The 22005-nt window shown below is 41.1% G+C and overlaps 1 protein-coding gene across 4 annotated transcripts in view; it reads left to right on the forward strand.

Annotated features, from left to right (window-relative positions):
• Nucleotides 1-22005, forward strand: part of CETP (cholesteryl ester transfer protein) — a 102311-nt gene that overhangs the window by 4903 nt on the left and 75403 nt on the right. For all 4 annotated transcript variants that reach the window (XR_003857733.1, XR_003857734.1, XM_029608723.1 and 1 more), the window contains exon 3: nt 5503-5634. Coding sequence is in view for 2 of the 4 variants with exons in the window: in XM_029608723.1 (XP_029464583.1) it covers nt 5503-5634 (132 nt within the window). In the remaining 2 variants the exon portion in view is untranslated. The remainder of the gene's footprint in view (nt 1-5502; nt 5635-22005) is intronic.

The following is a 22005-nucleotide window of genomic DNA, read 5'->3' on the forward strand; positions in this document are numbered from 1 at the left end:
AATAAACGTGAAAGGTTAAAATGTAATATGGCCTTAGCTTATGTGGAATTAAACAATACTTTTGTCACAATACTAATGAGATGTGAGGACATCATATAATGAATATGCATGGGCAGAGGCTAAAATTTAGTTTTGGTTAGTTTATCTGTTTCATAGGTTGAGGTCATTCATGTGCTTTATTTCAAATTAATAAAAAATCATTAGTTTTATTTGTTCATTCATTAAGTCAATGAGGAAAGCAGTGCAGTCTATTTGGGGCTGCCAAATTGGGGTTGTTTAATAATTTCTAATGAAACTGGGAGGTGAACATCATCAGAAGGGTGAAGGCATGCCAACGCATTGAGGCTGTCAACAAGGCACCAAAAGTGGCATAAAGATCCCAAGGATCCGCAGTGTGGCAAAATGGTATCGGTAGTGGCACTTCTCCAAGGCACTGTGAGAGGAGCAAAGCAGTAGCAAGAGAGATCAGAACATTCCAAAGCTCCAAAATTTGGGCAGAGAGCACCAACAACAGTGGCATGAATCCCACAGAGCTGCACAAAATGGTCAATGTGTGGAATGAACAGCTGAAGGAACCATGAAGGAGGAACAAATCACCAAAAGAGGCAGAAAAACTTTCAAGGCAGTGATAGTGTCAAAGCAACATAGAATAACATAAAAACCCCAATGTCTGGCTTTTACAGGTTTGGGGTCGGTCTTCCCTTTACCTGAATATCTTCTGATTTTCAGCCTGTCAGTATCATCTGCCGTCTCCACCTTCTCATTGGAGGCTAAAATGCTGCTGACTAGAGGCACCAAATGCTTCTCAACCACTAGCTGTTTAATATCCTATGATTCAGGAAATCCAGGACATGATTCTTCCGAATCAGTTTTTGTAAATGCTTCTCCAATTACCTGAGAAGCAGTAATAATGGAGGCACACAGTCTTGGTTTTAGGTGCTGTACATATGCTGCCTCTGCTTCTGCCTTTTACCATGGTACAATCCATCAAAGGCTAAATAATGGAATGAACCAATAGTCATAAGAACAATAGTGAATGGAGTTTGAAGAAAAAGTCTAAGAGAACATGAAACATTAAAAGATAACTGGATATGGCCTGTGTAAAGCCTTGGATTAACAGGGCAAGACCAAGAAATGACAAATACCATAGAGGAAGGGGATTTGGAAAGAACTTTGAAGATAATCTGAGCAGAGGAAGAATCACCCTAAGGTTCTAAGAGAGGTTTGGAGTGGCAGCAGAAGCACTAGCACATGCAATTAAATCAGAAATAGTAGGAGAAGAGAAACACAGCAAGAGAAATGGTAGCAAGGCCTCCAAGATGTACTATGAGGGTTGAGGCAGGAGGAAGAATATAATCAAAAGCCCAAGGCATTAAGAGAGGCAAAGTAGTACTAGGAGTGGCATGAAAGGCCAGAGGTTCCATGAGTGGTGCAGTGAGTATGAAAAGCATCAGATTTCCAGGGCAAGACCAAGAGGTCCATAGGCAAGGGGAAAGAAACTTGGAAAGAGCCTCAAAGACAGCTGGAGCAGAGGAGGAAGCACCCTAAAACACCAAGAATGACTTGGATCAGGAGCAGAGCATTGCAGCAAGAAAAGTGGCAAGCCTCAAGATGTATTACAAGGGCTTAAACAGAAGGACGAATGGCATCAAAAGCCCAAAGCTATGTCTATGCAATGCACTGCAGTTGTACATTACAGTACTACACTCAGTAACTCTTATCGTGTGTGCAAAAATGTCTCACACACTGAGGGGTAGATTTTAAAAAACTGCGCCCGCGCGTACTTTTGTTCGCCGTGACCAGCGCAAACAAAAGTACGCCGGATTTTAATAGATACATGCATAGCCGCATGTATCTTTTAAAATCTGGGGTCGGCGCACGCAAGGCTGTGCAAAATCAGCAGCCTGCGCGCGCCGAGCCTCGCAACCTGCCTCCGTTCCCTCCACCCCCACTGCACCTTCCCCTCCCTTCCCCTACCTAACCCACCCCCCCAGTCCTATTTAAACTCCCCCCTACCTTTGTTGGTAAAGTTATGCCTGCCTGAGGCAGCGTGTCATCCGGGGCAGGGCCCACGGATGACACGCTGCCATGACACGCCCCCCCCGAAACACCCCCGACACGCTCCCCCAGGAAAGCCCCGGGACTTACGTGCATCTCGGGGCTTGCGTGCACTGCCGAGCCTATTCAACATAGGCTCGGCGTGCGCAGGGGGAGCTTGAGGCAGGTTTTCGGGGGGGGGGGGGGGGGGTACGCGCGTAACCCTTTGAAAATCTGCCCCTATGTGGGGAATCACAAACAGCATTAAAAAAAAAAAAACCCAAGGCATAGAGTACTGCGAATCGCAAAAGCACAAATGCATCAAAGCACTTAAGGTATAGAGAATAGGGAATCGCAAGCAGCACAAAGACGCCTCTATGACAAAATATCCTGCCCAGACCTGGGTGTTAATTTTCTTTCATTAAAGAAATGAGTAGAAAGCTGTGTGACTCCAGCACACCTCACTGCATTGCAGGGTAATACTTAAGCTCATTTACATGGATAAGCATACATATGTGCTAATTTTAGGACAGGTTTTAACACCTGTTCTGCACTAAATCCCCCATTACATATGGGGATATTTTAGCATAGAAAAATCTAGGGGAGAGAGCACTGAAAGCTTCCTGAGAGGCATTTCCTTTGAGCTGGGGCTTGTGCAATCAACATCTTGTCTGGCTGGGAGAGGGAGTGTCCTACCTCTAACTTCATATTCCTGGGACTACAAAGCACGCCGTGCAGTGGTGCGCCAGTGCGCCAAAGGGGCACGCCCCTTCTTACGTTTTTTGCTTGCAGGAAAGCTTTCAACGTAAGTTTGTTTGATACCTTTCCAAATGGGTAAGAAGAGGAAAGGATTAGTTAGGACCTTCCCTTCTAGTTCTTCTGTAGTTCCTTCCACTTTGCAACCTACTTTGGAGGTTTTCCAATTTACAAGCCAGGGAAACTCAGGCAATGAACTTGAACCTGATGGTTCTGTTTCTTTGGAGGGGTTGACCTCCTTAATACCTGATGGACCTTTTCCCCCCAGGGTAAGGAGCTCATCTCAGTTGGGTGAGCCGGACACTGCACCAGGAATGGAATCTACTGCTTCAGTGGCCCTAGGAGGGGCTCCCCTTCAGAACTGATTGAGCTACTCAACTCCTTCCAGCTATCTTAATAAACCAGCCTCGATAATGCTGGACTCTCTATGGGTAGCTATCACTAAGTTGGAAACCACCTTATCGTCCAGAATTGATTCAATGCTGAATTCGGTTGGAACTATGTCTGTTGTCCTGAGTGATCAAGCTCAGAAGATTTCAGATCATGCTGGGAAATTGACTGTTGGAAAACAAGATTTCTTTAATCACTGAGTTTAATGAGAGATAATCTTATTTTGTTAAGAAGGCTTGAAAATCTTGGTAATTATGCTAAGAAATGTAACTTGAGGATTTTAAATTTTCCTAGATGTTCAATTGTGTCTCCTGTGGAGATGCTGGGAAGATTTTTTTCAAGATCTTCTTGGCCTCTCTAAGGAGCATATTCCTGTTATTGTTAAAGCCTATTATTTATTTCCATCTAGAAAGGATACAGGAGGAACTCAAGTGGAAGAATCTCTTGACCTTACAAGAGATTTAGAAAATTCTGATTTCGTAATTAGAGATAGAGCAACTCTTCTGGTTGAGTTCCTAAAATAATCTGATAAACAGCTAATTTTGAAACTCTTTTTCAATTTAAAAGAATGTTTCTTTCATGGATATAAAATTTTTATGTTCCCTGATGTAACAAGGGATACTCAACAACGTCATAAACTGTTTTGGGCTAGGAAACAAAAGATTCTAGAAATTTGTGGATTCTTTCAATTAAAATTTCCCTGCAAATGTTTCTTAAACATCAGGGTTATAGATATATTTTCTATGAAGTTACTCAGTTAGATAGTTTTTTGGCTAATAAGGAGGTTGTTAATCTCACTAGTGGTAATGCATGATGAGGATTATTCTGGTCCTAATGAATGATTGGCTTATTCTTTTTAAGTTTTTTTTTCTTCTTTTTTGATCTCTCCCCGATGTGGACTATTCCGTTCTTTGGTCTTACTGTTAATTGAGTGTTTTTATGTTTCCTGTTGACTTTTTTCTGTAACCAAGTTTTCTTGGAAAATGTGTTCAAAATTCAATAAAGAAATAATTATATAGCATAGAAAAATCCATGCTAAATTATGGGTAAAAATCCATGCTAGGGTAAAATGCATGCTAAATGATGGGTTAAAATCCATGCTAGAGTTAATGCAGTTTATTACATCAGCCCCCTTTGTATTTTGGGTAAGTCACGTCACCCTCCATTGAGACTTAACTCCTTCACATTCTAAAAAACACTTAGCTGTAAGCTAATATTATCAGGAGTTTAAAAAGTGAGCTAACCCAATAATGTGCACACCAAAATATGGGGTACATTTTAAAAAACAGCGCACGTGCGTACGTTTGTTTGCGCCTGGTACGCTGGATTTTATAAGATATGCACATTTGTGCAACTTGCTTGCGCCGAGCCCTGCGCACGCTGCCTGTTCCCTCCGAGGCCGCTCCGAAATCGAAGCGGTCTCAGAGGGAACTTTCCTTCTACCCCCCTGCACCTTCCCCTCCCTTCCCCTACCTAACCCACCCCCCCAGCCCTATCTAAACCCCCCCCTACCTTTATCGCACAAATTACGCCTGCTCGAAGCCTCGAACATCGCACCGCCCCCCAACACGCCCCCGACACGCCCCCCCCCTAGCAAAGCCCCGGGACTTACGCGCGTCCCGGGGCTTGCGCGCACCACCGAGCCTATGCAAAATAGGTTCGGCACGCACAAGGTTTTTTTTTAAGGGTTACGTGCTTAACTTAAGTGCGTAACCCTTTTAAAATTTGGCCCATCGTGCGTAAATGCTTAGCAGATGTAAAAGCAGTGTTTGCCACATAAGCCATGTTTTCTGCACATAAATCCTGTTTTCTGCATAAAAATTTATACACAATTTATGTGCAGAAAACATGATTTGTACACAAACTGAGTTATGTGCACATAAATCCCAAATACATGACTCTTGCACCACGAGCTCCAGGTTTGCCCCATAGACTAAAGCTAGCCACAGGAACACTCCACCTCTGAACAGAAGTTAAATTTTGAGTATAAAAAAAACATGGGGGTAATAACTAATGTGGTCATTACCATAGGATTTGCATGAAGGAGCACTAATTTGTGCACACATTTTTAGTGCACAAAACTCTTTGTTAAATCGGGAGAAAAATTCTGTGCACAAAAACATGCACATAACCATTTGCTAGTATGTGCATACAGCCCAACTCACCTTATTATATTGAGCCCTTAGATTGTAAGCCCTCTGAGGATGGGGAAATACCTACTGTACCTGAATGTAGGTTGCCTTGAGTTATGACTAAAAAGGTTTGAGCTAAATAAAATAAATGCAACTATGAAACTCATACTTCTCTTTTCTCTTTTAGTATTCAGATCAATGACTTGACAATAGAAAACAGTGAAGTAGATTTAAAGGAAGACCATGCTGTCAATATTATGATTCAAAATGTGAGTGCATCCTTCAAAGGTATTCTTCACTATGGCTATGGCGGATGGTTGTAAGTACTGAATCTCAATTTATAATTTCATGGCAAAGTATGTGTATTAAGCAGTGTTATCCAAGGAGGTAGACAGCTCTGAGACTGTAGTGACTGAGTAGCAATCTCCTGGTCTCTAAGGCAGGTATTGTAAAATTATGCTTTTTTTTTTTTATTTCTACCAAAAGGACAGACTTGTTTGTTTGGCTTGGTAGCTTCCATCTACTTCTTTAACGTTTCAGCTCAGTAGAAATGTGTTCAAATTAGAGCACAAAAGTTATCATCTATGGCTAGCTGTGGTTTCTCCCCCATTTTTACTGCTGCACTATCTTTCCTCTAGAACTAGTGTAGCCACCTTTCATCCAGTACCGGGGTAGATAGGGTGCAAGCCCCTATGATTTTATTTTTTTATTTATTTAAAAATATGTCTTGACCATCTTCCCAGTGCTAAAGGTTGGCCAAAGCAGTGTACAAAATTCTTAGTGACCTTCATTTTCAGTTTATTTTATTTTCCTCAGGAATTTATCAGTATCCAATACAAAAAGAAAACATATATAGGGGTAGATTTTAAAAGAAGGGCGCGCGCGCACACATGGATGCACCAATTTTATAACAAGCGCACACTAGCGCGTGCTTGTTAAAAAATCCGGGGGCCGCATGCATGTGCATGCGGCATGCGCAGCGGGGGGACTTATGCAATTTCTATGCAGCAACACATCCCAGCCTTCCCCAGTTCCCTCCCAGACTGGAACAGAACTTGCCTACCCCCCTACCTAACTTCCCTTCCCTTCCCTTTCCCCTCTCCTCTCCTCCCCACCCCCTAAACCCTACCTATTCCTTTTTTTAGTTTTGTTTCAGTAATTTCTTCAGGTTGCTGTCCCGGCCCGCCCCAGGGCCCGCCCCTTGCAGGAAGGCTGGCACTTGTGCGCGTACCGGCCTTTACGCGCATGGCCAGGCCTTATTGAAAATTGGCTCGGGGCGCACAAGGCACGGGCACGCATGTAAAGGCTGGAATTTACAAGCGTGGCTGAATAAAAACCTACCCAATATTTACCAGGAAAAATGATGAATCATTTTTTCCAAAGATTTCTCCCATTTCATTCTTATTGTAATAAACACTGATAAATTCCTGGGAAAAATAAAATAAAATTTAAAATGAAGGTCCCTAAATATTATATAAAAAATGCAATCATACAACATGCAAATAGAACAGCAAAACAATCATAAAACAATTCAAATAAAATTTGAAAGGAAAAGAACAGAAATAACATCAATAAGATAAAAATAAAAAAATAACAAAAATCAACACACATCAAGTAGACTGACAGGTATGGAAAGAGTACTTCCAGAAACCATCAATTGAAACATAAGAAAAACAATACTTTTCAAAGACCAACACCACCACTCAATCATGGGAAGAGCCAAGCCTTTAGCCCTTTGTGGAAGGTCAAGAAATTCTCTTCCAGCCAAATCTGCACAGGAAGTTTATTCCATAGGGTGTGTGTGTGTGGGGAGGGGGTGGGGGGGGGGGGTCCTATTTAAAAAGTATCTAGCTTCAAGCCTGACTTTCCTCATCAATCTAATTGGACTTTCCAACAGTGCTTCCAGGCTAGACTGCAACTCATGCTGGAGGCAATACAATGTCAATTTCTTATTTTTTTGTAATTTAATGTTTATTAACATGTTATTATTAAAACATCCAACATCTTTAAATGCTCATATAGAAAACATAATATCCAAATTATAAAATCGCTCATATAATACAGCAGAAAATCTTCGACGGATACATAATATGCTTTAGCCGAGATGTTAATTATAATACTATTGTTTTATGTTACAAAATGTTTCCATGTATGAAGTTGTTCAATTGTAAACCGGAGTGAAGGCTTCCCGCTATACTTCGGTATAAAAAAGATCATAAATAAATAAATAAATAATACAGACAAAAACAAACTCTAGTAGTTACTTCCTTTCATTTTTTGTCACCCCCCTTCCCTTTCCTTGTCCACCCATTAATCCCATTTTTCCCTAACCCCCATCCAGTAAACCCTTCCCTATACCCAACCACCTAATTCCTCCAAAAATTAGTATGTGTGTGTACCTCATTCCCATGAAAGCTTTAGATTACGCCATTTTAAACTAACCCCTATGTTCCTTCCAGGCAATATAAAGTGCCCAAAATTTTTCAAATTTTTGAAGCGTGACATGTAATATTATTTTATTTATTTTATTTTAATTCTTTTATATACTGGAATTCCTGTATGCAATACAAATCAATCCGGTTTACAAGTAACAAAAAGGTTGCCCTGGTCTGGGAGGTTAGACCTGGGTTTTTTTACGTAGAACATTGAACAATAACAATCAACCATTGAACATTATTACAAGGAACATTGAAAGTAACAATAATATTTAACAAATTTAACAAATAACCTTATTCGTGTATTGAATAGTATGTGTGTGGTCACCTTTTTACAAGGAACTTTAGTAGCGACTATGGTCTGCAGTAAACGGTTATATAAAGGTGAATAATGACTGTTAAATAGACATGCTAATAGACTGTTAAATAGACATGCTAATAAGCAAGTACGGTATGAAATTAATATAGCAGAGAGCTTCCCCTTAGTAAACCCTCTAGTCAACTGCACGTGCACATTCACTTTTAATGGGACTACCTCCTTGCGCCACCTTGCTGCTAATTAACACGGATTTCATCATGAAGGTGCCGGCTCACGAAAAAAATTCCTAAAGAGTAACTAAAAATATTAGAATAAAATAGGAAACTCTCCGGTGCGTTGAAAGGCAACTCCTCCCGAGGTCCCTGAAGCAGGCAGACAACTGCCGAAACACGGCTGCTGTCGGGCAGGCGACCCCGACCGGATAGAAGCAATAAGAACTCTGCAAGATAACAAAAGAAAAGAGCTGATAAGTATCTAGAAAAAACAGCGGAGTGGCTCATATATGGTCGGGTTCATCGCCGGGGAGAGAGCATTATTATTAAGCATAGATAAAAAATAAAAAAAGCACAAAACATTAATAAAGAATTTTGAAGAATAAACATGGGGGCTGCGGATTGAGACAACCAAACACGGGTTATCTCATATGTGGCCACCACACATTACCACAAATTAAGGAGTTCCCTTAATGATTGATTGTTATTGACTTATAGTATATAGGGAACGAGGTTTTGTTTTTGCTAATTAACACCTGGCAGCAATAATAATATGCAATATCAAACTTCTCATTTTCTCATTTAATTCATCGACTTCCATGCTTATCAATAGCAATTTAGGGTTTTTCCAACTTTACATCCTGTGATCTCACATATTAGGGCTAAGATCATATTCTAGTATGTCCTCACTTTAGGACAGTCCCATCATAGATGGAAGAAATCCCCCTTCCCTCCACAGCCCCGCCAACAGAGATCCTGCACTGAAGGAAATATTTTGTTTAATTTAGCTGGAGTCAGATACCACCTATAGAGGATCTTGTATCTATTTTCCACAATATTTGAGGAGACTGAACTCCTCTTCATAAGCTGAAAACACAAATCCCATGCTTTCTCTTCCAAAACCAACCCTAAATCCTTTTCCCAGGCCAACACATGTCTTGGTTTATATCACAATTCCACCACCAGCAGACCATAAATTTTCTCAACTGCCTTTGAAATCCCATCCGCCTTATTGCCGTATGTCTCTAATAGCGACTTATTCTGTTGTAAGGCCTCAACCACTCCTCTAGAATGGATAAACGATACTGCTTGCATGTAAGTAAACTTATCTCTTTCCACTAATGCATATCTATGTCCTAATTCCTCAAACAAGAGTACCCCTTTTTCCATCCCAAATTTGCCCTAGTCTTTCCAGTCCCATGCCTATCCATCTTGCTGCCACTCCTTTAGCATTATCTGGCGGAACATCTTTATTATAAAGAAAAAGGATTCTGTGCCAATAATGTTTGTCCCCCACCAGCTGTTTCCTAAATTTAACCCATAGTGCCAATGTCACCTTTGTGCAAGGCTATGCTCCCTCAAGACCCTTTGCCAAGTCACCCTGTATCTACACTAGCTTAACTAGAGGTAACCCTGGCCATATCCCATTCCAGAATTGTCCAGAGCTTTTGTTTCAACACACACTGCCATTCCAGCATTGCTTGCTATTGAGCTGCAACACAGTAGTAACCCAGCCTAGGCACCCCTAATCCCCCCACATTTTGGCTAATATAAGACCTTTCTAACCACCCGAGGTGGCCTTTTTATCCAAATAAATCAAAAGACTTTCCTCTCCCAATCTCTAAGCATCTCATCAGCGATATGTATTAGAAGAGTCTGAAAAGCATAACAAAATCTAGGTAATGCATTCATTTTAATAGTATGTATTCTTCCCAGTCAAGATAAATGTAATCTCTCCCACCTCTCTAGATCTATGTCTAATGCTACTGGTCTATAGTTGATATCAAATAAATTGTCCATATTCAAATGTAATCACACTCCAAGGTATTTTACACTTTCCCCGCAACTCTTCTAGTAAGATTTTCAGAGATGACTCTGGTTCTGTGAGCATAAATACAGATCATTGGCAAACAGTGTCATTTTATAAGAATTCTCCTCTACTAATACCCTGTTTCTAAGAGGGTGTGACTTAATTTTTGCAGCCAGTGTTTCCAAAGAAAGTGCGAATAATAAAGGAGATAGCGAGCAACCCTGCCTGGTCTCTCTCCCCTCTGGAAATGGCAGAGTATCCCCCATAAACTCTAATATAGGCCTTTAGTTAATTATACAGCACTTGAACCCACTTTATAAAGTAAGTTCCCAAACCCATCTTCTGCAACATCAGAAATAAGAAAGGCCAATGCACCCTGTTGAAAGCCTTTTCCGCATCTATTGCTGGAACCTCTTGATATTTCACCTTCCACATTGTTTACAACCCTCCTCACATTGTCCATCACTATCCTATCTGGGACAAACCCTGATTGATCCCCATGTATAAATAAAGGGGCTACTTCACCCAATCTCAGAGCCAAAATCTTTGCTAAGACTTTTAGGTCTAAATTGATTAATGAGATGGGATGATTCGAAACACACAATGTTGGATCTCATCCTCCTTTTGCCAAAACCATGATATGCTCCTTGAGCCAATTCCAAATTCTCCCTTAGATAATTAAACATCTCTACTAGAGGCCTGATAATAACCTGCTTGAAGGTCTTATAAAATTTGGATGTAAATCCATTGAGACCTTGGGGCTTTCCCTGCTTTCAGGTCTGATATTACCATGGCTACTTCCTCCACTCTTATTTTTGCATTCAATAATTTGCAAACTTCCTCTGTGAGACAAGGAAGTGATGTCTCCTTAAGAAAATTTTCAGTAGTAGCCATTACAATGTTATCTGCAGAATACAGCTCTCCTCATAGAACTGAGCAAATTGATTTGATATGAGTTTACTATTGTATGTATAGCCCCCATTTCTATTTTTAATCTTCAAAATTTGGTTTTGCATAATTTTTCCCTTAAGTCTTCTAACCAGTAAATTCCCCACCTTATTACCAAATTCCAAATACTTTTGTTTAACCCTCTCCATTTGCGAGGCTATCCTTGATAGGTCTAATTTTTGTATTCCTGATGCGCATTTTCCAGCAAGACTATGGTTGATCCTTCCCAATTTTGTTTTAATTCCAACTTTGCTATCTTCTTGCATCAACTCTAATCTCACCCTTTCTTTCTCCTTCTTAAGATTCAATGCTCTGGAAACCAGCTTACCCCTAACCACTGCTTTCAGCACTCCCACACCACCACGAGGTTGACCTCTCTGTTGTCATTAACATTCAAATACTCTTGTATATCCTTCATCATGTCTTCATTCATTGTTTTATCGGATAACAAGTCTTCATTCAGCCTCCAATATCTATGCCCCCCCCCCCCCCCCGATCACTCCCTATTTTTAACTTCACCCATACTGGCCACAATGAGACCAGATGACATAAGAACAAAAGAAAATGCCATACTGGGTCAGACCAAGGGTCCATCAAGCCCAGTGGCCAATCCAGGCCATAAGAACCTGGCAAGTGCCCAAAAACTAAGTCTATTCCATGTTACCATTGCTAATGGCAGTGGCTATTCTCTAAGCGAACTTAATAGCAGGTAATGGACTTCTCCTCCAAGAACTTATCCAATCCTTTTTTAAACACAGCTATACTAACTGCACTAACCACATCCTCTGGCAACAAATTCCAGAGTTTAATTGTGCGTTGAGTAAAAAAGAACTTTCTCCGATTAGTTTTAAATGTGCCCCATGCTAACTTCATGGAGTGCCCCCTAGTCTTTCTACTATCCGAAAGAGTAAATAACCAATTCACATCTATCCGTTCTAGACCTCTCATGATTTTAAACATCTCTATCATATCCTCCCTCAGTCGTCTCTTCTCCAAGCTGAAAAGTCCTAACCTCTTTAGTCTTTCCTCATAGGGGAGTTGTTCCATTCCCCTTATCATTTTGGTAGCCCTTCTCTGTACCTTCTCCATCGCAATTATATCTTTTTTGAGATGCGGCGACCAGAACTGTACACAGTATTCAAGGTGCGGTCTCACCATGGAGCGATACAGAGGCATTATGACATTTTCCGTTTTATTCACCATTCCCTTTCTAATAATTCCCAGCATTCTGTTTGCTTTTTTGACTGCCGCTGCATACTGAACTGACAATTTCAATGTGTTATCCATTATGACGCCTAGATCTCTTTCTTGGGTTGTAGCACCTAATATGGAACCCAACATTGTGTAATTATAGCATGGGTTATTTTTCCCTATATGCATCACCTTGCACTTATCCACATTAAATTTCATCTGCCATTTGGATGCCCAATTTTCCAGTCTCACAAGGTCTTCCTGCAATTTATCACAATCTGCTTGTATTTTAACTACTTTGAACAATTTTGTGTCATCTGCAAATTTGATTACCTTACTAGTCATATATTTCTTTCCAGATCATTTATAAATATATTGAAAAGTAAGGGTCCCAATACAGATCCCTGAGGCACTCCACTGTCCACTCCCTTCCACTGAGAAAATTGTCCATTTAATCCTACTCTCTGTTTCCTGTCTTTTAGCCAGTTTGCAATCCATGAAAGGACATCACCACCTATCCCATGACTTTTTATGTTTCCTAGAAGCCTCTCATGAGGAACTTTGTCAAACGCCTTCTGAAAATCCAAGTATACTATATCTACCGGTTCACCTTTATCCACATGTTATTAACTCCTTCAAAAAAGTGAAGCAGATTTGTGAGGCAAGACTTGCCCTGGGTAAAGCCATGCTGACTTTGTTCCATTAAACCATGTCTTTCTATATGTTCTATGATTTTGATGTTTAGAACACTTTCTACTATTTTTCCTGGCACTGAAGTCAGGCTAACCAGTCTGTAGTTTCCCGGATCGCCCCTGGAGCCCTTTTTAAATATTGGGGTTACATTTGCTATCCTCCAGTCTTCAGGTACAATGGATGATTTTAATGATAAGTTACAAATTTTTACTAATAGGTCTGAAATTTCATTTTTTAGTTCCTTCAGATCTCTGGGGTGTATACCATCCGGTCCGGATGATTTACTACTCTTCAGTTTGTCAATCAGGCCTACCCTATCCCTGCACCCACTGTGTATCCGAAAAGTATTTTCTTGATCAGAAAAAAATCTATCCTGAAATAAGATGCATGGGGTTTAGCGTTGTAGGTATAATCTTTCAATATCAGATTCCACAGTTACCAAACATCTATCAAACTCCATGTATTAATCAGTTCCTTCAGTCTGGATCTCTGCACCGTTGATGCACAGATTCCACCCCCTGAGTTATCTAAAAAGGGATAGTGGGTCAGATTGAAGTCCTCCCCTATCAATAAGTAACCTTCAACCCAACTTGTAAGAGTATTGGAAAGGGAGGACACAAAATCCCTTTGAGAAACATTAGGCGCATAAACATTTACTAATGTAAATAACTCCCCTTGAATGGATACTTTTAAGATCAAAAACTTCCCCTCGGTATCGCTGATTACTGCCTTAACATCTACTATCAATTGCTATGCAGATAAAATCCGACAATTCCATACTTGTTACTCTTCATAGAGGAAGCAAAATATTGATTAGGGAATGCTCCTTACATCAATAATCTCTCATTCCTGGCTCTCAAATGTATTTCCTGGCAAAAAATAATATTCGCCTGTAGGCTTTCAGCTTCTCTCTAAAATAGCTTCCACTTTATGGGCAAGTTCAGTGCTTTTACATTCAAGGACATGATTTTTATTTGCACCATTATTCAATCCAAATCAGTGTCTTCTCCCCCGCTTCAAACCAATGTATACACACATCATCCCCTGCTCTCCACAACCTTTAGCACTCACACATTTACTATTCTTAAGCCCTTTACCCCCTTGTCTTCTATAATCTCCTTCCCTCTTCCCCTTCCCTCTCCCTTCCCCATCTCCACACCCCTCCCCCCTCCCATTCCTTCCTTACACCACAGTCTCCCATTGTGCACATCCCTCATCTTAAAGAGTGACTCCCAGCTATTCAGCAACTCCATCCCATACTCCATTTAACCCCCAGTTAAACTTCTAAGAATTCCAAACAATGCATTCACATATATGTTGCTCTTGTTTTGGTCCCCTTCCCCCCTCCCCCCTCCCCCTTCACCTAGCTCTTGCTAGGCCTAATGAACCAGAGTTAGATAAAACTCTATATCAGGCCACTCCACTAGTATAGTTACTTCAGGCCTATACACTAAAGTCTGACGATTCCCTTAGCTCCATCACACACTCACCATTCCAGATAACGAGGGGCTTCCTGGTTCTCTCTGCAGCCTTCTACCAACACCTGGTACTCTTTGCCATCTAGGTTGCTCTTCCTTCTGCTTTGAAACAGACATGCTGATGCCCTGATCTTCTCCCATAGGTACTGTCACTCCTGCCTCCCATAAGAATAATGCAGCTGCTGCTACAGTCTTCACTCTGGCTGCTTTACCCTGAATTGAGAAATACAGTCTTTTCGTTTTAGTATAGTAATCACACTTTTGAATTCTCATTGTTTTCGAATTGTGATTGGAGAAATATCCTAAAAGACCTCCATCATCTGATTTCTCCATGTAATTTACCCCATTTTTTTGGGTCCGTTGTGCCACTTTCTCTTTAACTGTAAAATTATGGAAACAGGCCACTATGTTGCGAGCTAAGTTACCACGCTGTGCACCCAGGGCTCTGTGTGCTTTCTCCAGTTTTACAAAGGCACTGTTTCTGCAGCTTCATCAGATCCCCAAATTGCTACGCATATGCTATTTACTGTCTGAAAACAATCTGCGAATTGTGCTGATTCCTGTACTCCTCAAGGTCTTCCAGCTTTTCTTCCAGCTCTACCGCCATTTTTTAAAAGCCTGCCATCGCCTCGCAGTACATATTTAAGTCTATAGCCTTCTCTTCTAGTTGGGCCTCCGACTCATCCACCCTCCAGCTCAGCAATGTCACCGCGTAGCTATGCTCCAAATTCTGCCTTGATCCCGGCCATATCCTGCCTTTTCTCAGCCAACCATTATTTATATTCGGCCCGAGTGGCAATGCTACTATCTTCCGCTCTTGTTATGGCTTCGCCAGGCTCGTGGTCTACCTCGGTGCCCATGTTTCCATTGTCCATCTCTTCTGCAATACCTACTGCTCTCATTAACTCATGGTTTGTAAAAGAGAAATGCTTCAGATCAGGTTATTTTTTCTTTTGCAACATAGCTGAGATGTTCCCCGATCTCCACATTGTACCGCCACTGACACCAAGGGGCCAAAACACGTTGATTGCAAAAGATTGCTAATCTGAGGAAGGAGCTCTGGGTCTAAGCCACCATCTACCCGTGTGATGTCACTTTTTCCCACCAGGCCAATTTCCCACTTTGAGTCCCCTTATCTTGTACCACCCAAAAAACTAAAGGCAATATCTTAAATTGTACCCATTCTATTACTGGTAGCCCATGAAGTTTATGCATCAGGAGTAGAATGGAAATTCACCTAGGTTGTCATAACACAATTATTGCTGCAAAGCTTTGGACCACTTGAAGCCTGTGCTTTAGTCTCTCTGGGAGATCAATGCACAGGCCATTCCAGTAGTTCAACCTTGAAGCCATCAGAGTGAGGATGACCAACTCGAGATTTCATGGCCAACAAGGGATGCTATTTCCAGACTGTAAGTTACTTAAAAATAGTACTTCACATTATTTTCATGATCTGAGACTGCAAGGAAAAAGAGGAATCAAACATGATCCCAAGTGTCTTCACTGAATTGATCGATGTGATATTTCCATGCTTCCACCGCAGTGTCCTGGGATCTGATGTTAAAACATTATTACTGATCTTCAACAGTTCATTTTTTGATGCTCAAAACCAATTTATTTTCCAGTGGGAAGATAATCTAGATATCAACCATGTAGATATAACCATGGAGCCCCGCTGAGAGAAAATCTCTTCCCAGTGTCTGAATAAAGATGTTATATAAATAGTACTGGAGAGAGAGATGAACCCTGAGGGATTCCTTAGAGTATTAGAGTTGATGGAGAGACACATTCCTTGCTACAGACTGAAACCTCAAGGCCTGACAAAAATCATGATAGCTGTTTCTATGCCTGACCCCTAATCCCCAATGAATATCAACACTGGAGACGTTTTTCATGATTGATAAATCAAAGGCTGCCTTCATGTATAAAAGCAACAGAATAACCTGTTTTCCCTCACTCACACTTATTAGTAACTCATCCTGAACTGAAATCTTTCAAGTAATTTAGACAAAAAAGGGATACTAGCCACCTGTCTAAAATTAGCATACTCCGACACATCTAAGCTTGTTTTTTTAAGTATAGGGGACAGTACAGTATGCTTCAAACTCAGAGAGACCATACTGCCTTCCAAAGATTTAGTCACCATTTTCCTTAGTAATTCAGGAAATATATTCAAGCTATTTTTCAACAGCTCATCCAGGCATGGATTGTACAGGAGAAAAGAATGGCTCTTGTTTTTCAAAAGTACTTTGCACATATCAGACAGTGACAAGCGATAAAATTCCTCCAACCACAGCCCATATGTAATAACCCCATCTCCCTATAGCTTCAAAGGATCATTACACCCCTTTCCCAGTAGGTGCTGTGCCTCTGGAATTTTTTTAAAGGGGTGATACCTTCTCAGCATAAAACCAAATACAATTATCACGACCAGGGGCAAGCCAAATCATTCTTATATCCTGTAACCAAAAGTCTGTATACTATAGAGAACATTTTGTTTCCAGCCGCTTCAACTTTAGATATAAAATAGGACTTTTTTTGGCTTTGACAGCAGCCTCATAATATAGATTAACCCTTCTACACCCTGTTTGTTTATTACATTGATTAGATACCTTAGCTCAGCCTCTTTCCAGTCTTCTCAACTCCCTCTAACTTTCACAATGTCTCTGAAAACCAAGGACAGACCTGAGGAAGACAGATTATTCACTTCCATGGTGCATTACATCTATGATAGACTGAATATCTGTCTTCCAAGTATCTACTATGCAATCAATGGGAAGAATCCAATCTAAATGCAGCTAACGTGTAATACCTGTAATTCAAAATGGATCGTATCGATTTTACCCCACATCATTCTTCCTAACCCTCCTCTACCCGAAACCTTAGAGAGGTCTGTATAAAATGAGGAATAAAAGATAAGAGGTAAATGGTCAGACCAAGGACCTCCCTGAGTGCCTCTAAATCTCAAAGCACAGTTTTTCATCATTAGATCTTTGCCAACCAATAAATCAAGTGTGTGGCCTGTCCTTTGTGTTAGAACAGTGACAAACTGAGTAAAATCATTATCACTCAGGGAGCTCAAAAAAGTATTGAGCCAATTTGTACTCCTAGTTATCAGCATGCAAGAGGGTTGTGGTAAGGTTGAACTGGTTCCTTATCTATTTATTTGATTTACATTCTGCTTTTCAGGCACTTCAAAGCAGATTATGTTCACATACTGTGTAGGTATTTCCCTAGTCCCACAGGATTTACAGTCTAAGGGGGCCTATTTACTAAAGTTTTCTCTCCTTTTGTGTCTGGGAAAATGCAAAAGCCCGGTGTGCATCAATATCGGGAGATACACAAGGTGGGCCCGCGCGTGGCCACCGAATTTTAAAAGTTGTCCAGATGCACACACATCTCAAAAGTTTTCAAAAAGGGGCGTGGACATAGGCATTTTGGGGAGTGGCCAAGAGATTTATTTATTTATTTATTTAGTACTTTTTTATACCGACATTCATGATATAGATCATATCATAAGAACATAAGAAAATGCCATACTGGGTCAGACCAGCATCCTGCTTCCAACAGTGGCCAATCCAGGCCACAAGAACCTGGCAAGTACCCAAAAACTAAGTCTATTCCATGTTACCATTGCTAATGGCAGTGGCTATTCTCTAGGTGAACTTCTCCTCCAAGAACTTATCCAATCCTTTTTTAAACACAGCTATACTAACTGCACTAACCACATCCTCTGGCAACAAATTCCAGAGTTTAATTGTGCGTTGAGTAAAAAAGAACTTTCTCCAATTAGTTTTAAATGTGCCCCATGCTAATCATATCGGTTTACAAGGAACATAGAAGAAGAGGCAAAAGTTACAATAAAACAAGGGTAATGGAACTCGGAAGATGAAGAAGAAGAGATGTGTACATAATACTTATGTGCCTGGGCGCGTGCCCAGATTCCCTGCCACATAAGTTTACTTCTGCTAGGGCTGAGGTGTAAGTTTACAAAAATACAAAACTAGCCATACCTGAGGGGTTTTAAGGGTCTGGGGTAACTGGGGGGAGTGTAAACTATTCAACCAGGGGGGTTTGGAAGACCTAGCTGGTAACCGGAGGAACTGGTTGACGAACCGGTGAAACTGGCAATGGTGTGGACAGTTTTTCAAATTCCCCAACTTACGTGGTAGAAGGGGGATTTATGTGCACAGGCATGTGCCCACTTAAAATTGGACGCAAATGTGTGCGTGATCAGGTTATTTTATAACATGAATACATATACGCACACAAGTTATAAAATAGCCGAATATCTGGGTGCGTGCTGACACACATGGCCAAATTGCATCTGCTCACTGGTTTGAAAGGTACTGTCTTATAAAATCAGGCCCTAAGGGCCTCGTTTACTAAGGCTTTTCTCCCATTTTGTGTCTGTGGGAAAACTGCTTAGTAAACCCTATCGCACGCGAAATGCAACTTTTCGCGTGCGATACCTAGATCGGGGAGAAGTTGGGGCGGACGCCATGGAAACTTCGCTGACGGCGAAAAGGTAAGGCCCCTTATCGCCGCCAGTAGCGCGCCCAATAGCGCCACCTTTTACGATGGCGCTATTGGGTGCGAAAGCCGGCAGCGATAACACCGCGGTGGTGCGATCGCTGCCGGCTTTCGCAGGTCCCCGCTTCCCCCCCCCCCCCCCACCCCCCATTATCGCCAGGATTCGCAAAACGTTGCGGTGAAAGAAAATCCAGGCCTAAGTTTGTACCTGAGACAATGGAGTGTGCAGTGACTTGCCCAGGGTCACAAGGAGTGGCAACAGGATTTCAGCCCTGGCTTCCCTTGATGGTAAAGGCTGATTGAAGTTCCCCCGGACCTGCATTTATTGAGGTTGTTACAATAATGCCAGTAAATCAATGGAACAGATGTTTACAAAAGTCAAATGAGTCATATACAGCTGAGACTCCTATTCCTTGGCACAGATAAATATGTACAGTCTACTTCTTCCTTTTAAAATGAGCAAGACAAAGTCAAAATTCTACTTCCAATTTAATTTTGGGTCAAATCCCTGATTCTTAGGTTAAACGTCCTTATATTCTTTGCTGATAGTATTATTATGCTCTCATTTCAACAGTGCTGCTTGTTTGGGGTGACAACAAAAGCATCTACCTCTGGCCAGTCCATAAGTGTATTACTTTCATATCACTAAATCAGGATACTAGGGTTATCACTTTTTCTTCACCACAGTATAATCAAGGGTACTTCAATGTTTCCATAGTCAATATTACTTTTACTCACTGTTCCCATGTCCCGGTTTTTGTATTCCAAATTGGCTAGTTTTAATGGTATTTAGATAATTTTTCCTCTGATTAATTTTCTTTGTATAGCCGAGAGGACGTTTTCCTGTTACAATGTTTATGCCTGTAATAATCTAAAATTTCCATAAATAAAAAATTTTTAAATGTGCAGTTTCTGAGAAATGCAATTTTCATATCCTATGGAAATTACCCAAGTGTCTACCTATGAAATGAGGAACTCAAACTGTTCTAAAACTTTATTCACAGCAACCAAAATCAAAACAATTAAGGCCTCTTTTTTAGAACAATCTAGAAATAAATTTCAGTTGTACCACATCTTCAAGAAATCTTGCTCCCTCTCTTCTTGAAAGAACTTGATGTTAACTGGGTATAACAGAGCACATTTTATTTATCTTTTATGGAGGTAAGTGAAGAAAGATGCCATCTACTTCCTGCAGGTTGACACCGTTACAGAATAATCCTGGAAAAGCAGAATCTTTTTGCCCTGGTAACCTCTTTGCCCTTAGTTGTAACCTCTCTTTCAAAGGGTCACCTTCAGAGATTGCTAAGCTCTGAACAACTCAGTGCATCATCTGAAAATTGCAAGATTTGTGCTATGTGGGAGCAAGATTGACCTGTGAGGTCCAGGGGATCTCCAGAAAAAAAAAATAAGAGCACACCAGCTTATCTGTTCCAACTCCAAAGAAAACAAATTCAGCAGATAGAGACAGAAAAATAAATCAGAAAACAGTTCTGAAAATCACAGAATTCACAAAGCAAAAAATAGGTTATCACTCACAGTCTTTCCATCCTGCTTGAATCAAGTCAATCTGAAGAATATTCCCCTCAGACTGTCACCAAGGCCTCCTCTGTCTTCTTCGGACCCGAATAAAAGACAGGAAAATCCTTCTGTATTCCAATCACTTACAGGTCGATACAGTAAGGCCGCGGTAGAAACAGTGCGGCAGTGTCAGGCGCACCCTTCCTCCCCGCACGCACAGTTCTCTTCCCTAAGTCCCCGATACTCTCTTCTAATTGCATGCAAATGCATGCCGCGGCTGTGAAGCGATAGGGAAGGGTTATGCCCGCGCAACCCATTTTACTGTATAGGCGCTGAGTACAGCGCCTATACAGTAAAATGACTGTAGACTCCCTCACTATACTCCTTCCTTGTAAACTAGAGTTGGGATTTTCCTGAGTGGTCTTCACCCTTATCAGAGAGGGAACTCCTCTTTCTCCAGTGAATCCATAGTGCACAGGGTAGAGTTTCCCTTAAGCTTTGAGTTGTCTCTCCAACCTTAGCCCAGAACTCCTTCAGATTCCAGACAATGCAACTCCTCCCTGTGACTCAGAGTCATCTTATGTACTCTGTAGCTCACTGACCCACCTTTTGGGGGGATGGACCCACGGCCAGTGCTTCCATTAGGCAACCTAGGCGATCTCCTAGAGAGTACCAAAATGTAGGGGGTGGCAAAATCCTGCCAGAAAGAAGCCTACACGGGTGCTGTGCTAGAACCAAAGAGAGCATTCTGGAGCCACTGCTGCCAGAAGGAGGAAAGGCCGTGCTGGAGTTATCGCCAATAGGTAAATTGGGGGGAGGAGATGCATGACTGAAGGCTTGCGTAGAGCACCAAATTCTCTTGGATGGACCCTACTATCAATCATTTCACAATAGAATACTCCCTGAACCTCCTATTGCTGGAAAATTCTCTCTTCGAAAGACTAGCCTTACAAATACCCCTACTAAAATACAAAAAAAACTGTGAAATCACAAGAGACACTTTTTTTAATATATATATATATATATATATAATATACCATACACAATATAAGGAAAACATTCTGCAACAGAAACACAGCAGAGGACATACACTAAGGGGCGCTTCCTTGAATTCCTGCAGCTAGCACAGGAGTCTCACCTAGACTTGAAAATTATGGAAATGCTGCCACCTACTGAGTAAATAAACTCAATGCATGAAATACATTTCAAAACAATATTAGCCATCAGATTTCCCTTAGTCAAGGAAATCTGAGATTGACAATCAATGTACAAGAAAGTTACAGACCCTGCGATGATATGGACTTTCACCAAGTCCAGAACCATACTAAAACTTGTACACCCACCATCGTGTGAACTTGTACACCCAAAAACTCACATAGGCTTTACCCCAAATCATCCACTGGTTCTCACAGGAACCAGCGGGTAGAATGTTTCATTTACCATCTCTACAAAAATGCCCTCGGTGTAGAAGATGCATTATTCCCATATCACTGTAAAAACTTCTCACGTAGAGAAACCACCACTCTTTTTTGAAAAGTCTCAAGGTGGGAGAA

The sequence above is a fragment of the Rhinatrema bivittatum genome, chromosome 7, assembly GCF_901001135.1.
Source record: "Rhinatrema bivittatum chromosome 7, aRhiBiv1.1, whole genome shotgun sequence".
NCBI classification, from domain to species: domain Eukaryota; kingdom Metazoa; phylum Chordata; class Amphibia; order Gymnophiona; family Rhinatrematidae; genus Rhinatrema; species Rhinatrema bivittatum.